The sequence below is a fragment of the Nematolebias whitei genome, chromosome 6, assembly GCF_014905685.2.
Source record: "Nematolebias whitei isolate Nwh7 chromosome 6, NemWhi1, whole genome shotgun sequence".
Lineage (NCBI taxonomy): Eukaryota > Metazoa > Chordata > Actinopteri > Cyprinodontiformes > Rivulidae > Nematolebias > Nematolebias whitei.
In genome coordinates, this window is record NC_056503.1 from 48,280,748 (window position 1) to 48,286,747 (window position 6,000).

The window sequence follows — 6,000 nt, forward strand, 5'->3', positions numbered from 1 at the left end:
ATTTTGTGTCTGTCATCGTAGAGCAGATCCTCAAACTGTGAACCAGAGTCCGGATCCAGAATCACAAAGTCCCACTGGGACCCAGAGAGCTTCTTAATTTTCTGTCAAACTTTTATTTTTACCTGAACGCTGATTCAGCACTCACGCTTTTATTTTCCTAATTTTTATTTTCCGTTCTTTTTTTGTTTTGCAACCCAACTACGTACTTCTGCAGACTTTGTGCTATTTTAGCTTCTCATATGATATCAGACGTTCAGCTCATTCAGGAGGTGAGTGCTACAACTTTTATAATTTTAGACCTTTTAAAGTATTTACAATTATTTTCCTCAGAGAAAAAAAACTGAGATCTCTTCAGGTCCTAAAAAACACCGCTCTGTTTAAAATCTGCTTCAGCTACACGCTCTGTTTTTGTCTTCTATGTTTAGTTTGTAGCTACCATTCTGCCACTTTTAGCTTTCAGCAAGCCTTTTGCTACTATGTAGTATTTTGCTATGTTTAATTTGTAGTTAGCATTTAGCTTCTTTTAGCTTTTAGGTAATGTTGCTACTTTTTTTTTTTTTTTAGCTAATTCCTTGCTTCTCTTAGCTTTTAGCAAGTCCTATTGTTTTTAGCTAGCATTTTGCTTCTTTTAGCTTTTAGCTAGGGTTGCAACATTTGACCTTTAGCTCATGCTTTGCTTTATTTAGCTTTTAGCAAAGAATCTGCCTCTTTTTTTTATCATTTAGCAAATGTTTGGCTTCATTTACTTTTTAGCAAGCCTTTTGATACTTTTAGCTAACATCGCTACTTTTAGCCTTTAGCTAGTGTTTTTCTTCATTTTAGGGATGCACCGATCCACTTTTTTCCACTTCCGATCCGATGCTGATATCTGCTGTTTGGCATCAGCCGATTCCGATCTGGGGGGGGGAAAAAAAACTGTTGACTTTGTTCCCATCGTTGGTTTGGTGTTTAAGAGCCCTCAAAGGAACATTTGACAGACTCAGTTTGTTGTTGGTCTGTTGGGGGGTGTTGCGTTTGTGTGTCTGTGTGAGTAAGAGGGTCCGGAGGGCTTGATGAATGCTCGTTGCTGTAGATGGTAGTGGCCTGAGAGGTTTCATGGCGCTCGGCTGAGCAGTCGGGTGCTTGTTGCGCGCTCCTGTAGCCGAGCGCCATCGCCCTGTTTTTGTTTGACCAATCAACACTTTGCCCTCAGATCGTCCCTGCGGACCCAGCTGTGGACCCAGCTGCGGACCCAGCTGCGGACCCAGCTGCGGACCCAGCTGTGGACCCAGCTGCGGAGCCCGTCTGCTGTCTGTAAACTGATATTTTTACAGGTTTTTTTGGTTAAGGTTCCTGCGCCGGGAGACCCGACTCTTCTCTCCAGAACCGTTATCTTCTTTGGGTTCTGCTTCTACTCAAAACACACACCGTAGTTTTCTTGTTTCATTAGATTTGCCTGATCCGTCTGCAACAGAAAGTCATATGAAACAGGAAGTCCACCTGCTTTCATTTCTAGGGTTTGACATATCAGGACATAATGAAAAGAACCAGATCTTTACCAGGTTCTACAATTATTTAAACATAACCTCAGGTGGAAAAAAAACACAAGAGATTGGGTGATTGTTCATTCAACATAAATGAAACCAAAATGGAAAAACTGCTTCTAACCTTGCTGCTTTCATATTTCAAGAGGATCAGTGTGTGTTGACACAAACCAGCCACTAGGGGGCACCAGCCAGTGCATCTGGTTCTGGTCCCATTCACGGGTTAACGACCGCCCCCGGTGCTGCTGACAAACGGTGCCAGCAGAAATAGTGCTACTGTTAATCGAAGGCCACGAGGAGGGAGACGTGGTGAGACCAGCTATGTTGTATGGTCTGGAGACAGAGACATGGACAAAAAGATTGGAGACAAAACTGGAAGTGTCAGAAATGAAGATGTTGAGGTTCTCCTTAGGAGTGACAAGGATGGAGAAGATTGGGAATGAGATCATCAGAGGTACAGCACAGGTTGAACAACTGGGAGATAAAGTTATAGAGGACACACTGAGATGGTTTGGACATGTCCAGAGGAGGGACAGTGGGTATACTGGTAGAAGGATGTTAGAAATGCAGCTGCCAGGAGAAAGACAAAGAGGAGATACATGAATGCAGTTAGTGTAGAGTGAGGTGGAGGAGAGAGGACTCGTTGTGGCGACCTCTGAAGAAGGAAACATCAGAAGTTTGTGTTGACACAATGCTAAGGCAGAAAGACATCAGCAATGACCTTAGAGGAGCAACTAAAACTGCCTGTCAGTCAGGGAAGGGTCAAAGGTCATTTGTAAACCATTTGGAGTTCATTGTTTGACAAAGAAAATGAAGGTTTGCATTTAGGACAGCTGCCAGTCGTCCCAGGAGTGACAACGAATTCATCCTGAAGGTCAGATCACACAGTGCGTAGAGATATAAACTCCATCCAAGGCTCTGCAGGCCTCAGTTAGCAGGTTAAAGGTCGAAGGTCATGGCCTCTTCTCTCTAAAACACAACATGGCAGCATGACTTAGGTTTGGAAAGTTTCATTTGAAGGGAACCACAAGAGTTTTGGGACAATGACCTTTGATCCGATGAGCCCAAAGCAGAGATGTTTACCCAGAATGCACTGCAGCAAAACCCTCATCCCAGCTGTCAGCATGGTGGTGGAGGGCTGATGGTTTGGGCTCCTTGCAGTTATTGAGTGGACCATGAACTTCTCTGTAGACCCATGGGTTCTGGACTCAGATACGAGTCCCTCTGTCCAGTAGCTGAAGTTTGGACCAAACTGGTCCAACAGGACATTTCTTCTCATTTTGGTCCTGTTTAATTAAAAAAAAAATTTAAAAAAATGAGATGGTGGAATCTGTTGTGTGTTTTAAAACATTTGAGGTGAGTTTTGAATAATTTTATTACACCCTGATACATGAAATACTCCAGAACCAAGGTGAGGTGGACTTTCTTTTCTCCAGGACTGTTTCTGTCGAGTTCCATGTGAAGCTCCTGTTTCTCAGCTGTTTTTAAACTAACTGGACTCATTGCTTATTGTCATGCTCACTGACACCATTAAAACTCCTACATATTCCAGTGTGACATCACTGACGTTTTCATACGGTGGATAACGATGAAGCCTTGGTACAAGATGAACTTTTGTGATTAAAACTCAAAGATTTTATTTTTTTTAAACCCACGTTCCTTAACAGTAGGCGAGTAGTCTAAGAATAGACTACACCAGCTGACCCTTTAGACCAGGCAGGTCCTATCCTGGTCCTGGAGGACCACTGTCCTACATGTTTGAGAGGTTTCTCTGCTCCAACACACATGGTTTGAAGCACTGGATGATGAACAGGCTACTACAGAACACGAGGAGGTGATTTAACCATTGATTCAAGTGTGTTGGAGCAAAGAAACATCTAAAACATGTAGGACAGTCCAGGACCAGGATTGGACACCCCATCCTTAGACCTTTCTATGGGAGATACTGGCCACCGCACTACTAACGAAGAAGCTGCAGTATGTTTACCAGCTGGAGCTGAAGCTACACGAAGCACCTGAACCTGAACTGTTCATGTCTGCAGGAAAATGTAGCCGTTAGCTGATTCTCTTTGTTAGCATGTTAGCATTCTTTGATGGTCCATCTCCTTACTCTGTTCTGTTAAAAGTTCTCAGAAGCCTCTGAGTTCCCAGAACTGTATTTTTTTTTTTTTTAATTCCAGTTGTTGGTTTTCTCGTTAACCTCGTGCTGATCTGTCCCCCTGTCTTTAGTCCGGAGGCTCGGATCAGGAGCGCAACAAGAAGAAGAAGCGGGGGGATCGGTACTCGGTGCAGACCTCCCTGATCGTAGCGGCGCTAAAGAAGATGTTGCCCATCGGCCTCAACATGTGCTCTCCTGCTGATCAGGAGCTCATCAATCTCGCCAAGCTCAGATACTCTCTGGTACCTCAGACCAGTCTGATGGGCTTTTGAGTCCACAGATGGACTTTGTTGGGTCAGATCTCATCCATCTGAGCGTGCATCTTAAGCATTAAAACATAGCATAAATATAGTTTCTATTTTTTTAAACTTGACATTCGTATGCTGCCCTTGATTGAACTTCAGGAAAGTTAGTTTTCTGGAATAAACACAAATCTTTCTCCTCGTAGAAAGACACAGATGAGGAGGTGAGGGAGTTCCTGCACAACAATCTGCACCTGCAGGGCAAGGTAAGAGCTCTTATTGTGGTAAATGTTTACAGAGTCGTGAATCGAAACACAGTAACGGTTCTTATTTCAGCAAAAGATTGTAAAGTGTATTTTTTCCTTTTCTTGCTTCATTATTAAATTCTAATCGTTCAGAGCCCTCTTGTCATCTCCTAACAGGACAGCAGACTCCATCAGTTTATCATTCACAGATTGATGATACTTTTAAGGATATTTTAAAGATCTAAACCTGTTTGAGGGTCACAAATGGCCCGTGGGCCACACTTTGGACACCCCTGACCTAGATCTTTATTGATATTTTGCAGCCCACGACTTCAAGTTAAAATTAGGCCAGTTAGGTTGAGGAGGTGCAGATGATGGTTTACAAGTTGTAAGGGTGGTAAAACATTTGAAAGATTTAGCCAAGTTTTATAAATCGTTGCCCAAAAGTACTTTTTGGTCAAAGATTTGTGATCCATGAAATTGGAATAAACATAAACAAGGTTATTTAAAGACAAAGACTTGAACTGTGCTGAGCGTTGCCCTTGTTAGGACTATCCGGTTTTATGGTAAACCTAAGAAAGATCAAAATACGGTGATTCAATCATTGAGGGAACTGGACACCATGAAGGGAATGTGGGGAGTGGGAATATTTTACACACAACTCTATCATCTTTACCACCACTGACCTACGGTATGGATCAGTACAGGCGACTGCCAGCTGGACCCTCCTTCAGTGCTTCGACCAACCACTCTTTAGGAATGGTCCGTCCATTCTTGTTTGGGCCAAGAAGGTAAAACAAACTCCCTCAGGTGGAGCTTGAACTGCAAGACAACCAAGTTTTCACATCAAGGGTAGCCACACAACCCTTTTTAGTGGTTGTGTTTGAAGAAAAGCGACCTGTCTCACACTTCTGTTTTAGAGAATAGACTAAAACCTGCTTTAGAAGAACAAGAAAGCAACAATAACAAATCCACCCAGTCAAAGAAATTGAACATTTTCATGGCAGAAGGCGAATAGATGAGTCCTCTGTGTCCTCCAACTACGTCCATGTCCTCTCTAACTAATATCTCCTCAGTCTTTTTCCTGACAGCTGCATCCCTAGCATCCTTCCACCAATATACCCACTGTCTCCACCTGAAAGGAGCAGAAGGGTCTCATGTGGCCCTAAGGCCATAGATTTCAGACCCCTGCCCTAATAAAACCAAAGAAAAATTCACTCAAAACTTGCAAACGTAAAGAAATTCTGCATTTTGTGTCCTGTTCTGGTTCAGGTGGAGGACCCGGCCATGCGCTGGCAGATGGCTCTTTATAAGGAGATGGCAGGAAAGGCCGAAGATGCCGAAGACCCAGAGAAGGTGGTGAAAAGGGTGCAAGAGGTGTCGGCAGTTCTTTACCACATCGACGTGGTGAGTGCTCAGACAAGACAACAGGTGCGTCGGAGAAGCTGGTGGCAAACAGTAAAGATTCACGTTTTTCCTGTTTCAGACCGAGCACCCCTTCAAATCCAAGAAAATGGTTTGGCACAAGCTGCTGTCCAAACAGCGCCGCAGGGCGGTGGTGGCCTGTTTTAGGATGACGCCGCTCTACAACATCCCCACGTAAAGATTCTCCTGAGGCTCATTTTAAATGTCAAAGCTTTACTGATGCACTCCTCCCTGTTAGAGATGTATCTGTTTATTTACAGGCACAGAGCCATCAACATGTTCCTGAACGCCTACAAGCGGAACTGGCTGGAAACAGAGGGCTACTCGTTTGAAGACAAGATGATTGACGACCTGTCAGTAAGTCGCTGCTCTTTAGCCTTCACAAGACCTTACGGGGAAAAAATCGA

At 43.7% G+C, this 6,000-nt stretch overlaps 1 protein-coding gene across 1 annotated transcript in view; it reads left to right on the plus strand.

Moving 5' to 3' along the window:
• The window catches only part of LOC119410805 (ryanodine receptor 1), a gene marked incomplete at its 3' end in the record, with an annotated part of 36,024 nt that extends 30,074 nt beyond the window's left edge, over positions 1 to 5,950 (plus strand). The window contains 5 exon segments of the mRNA XM_037677726.1: positions 3,753 to 3,923; positions 4,130 to 4,189; positions 5,441 to 5,575; positions 5,655 to 5,767; positions 5,854 to 5,950. Of these exon segments, the coding sequence (XP_037533654.1) occupies positions 3,753 to 3,923; positions 4,130 to 4,189; positions 5,441 to 5,575; positions 5,655 to 5,767; positions 5,854 to 5,950 (576 nt within the window).
• Between the last annotated feature and the right edge of the window lie 50 nt (positions 5,951 to 6,000).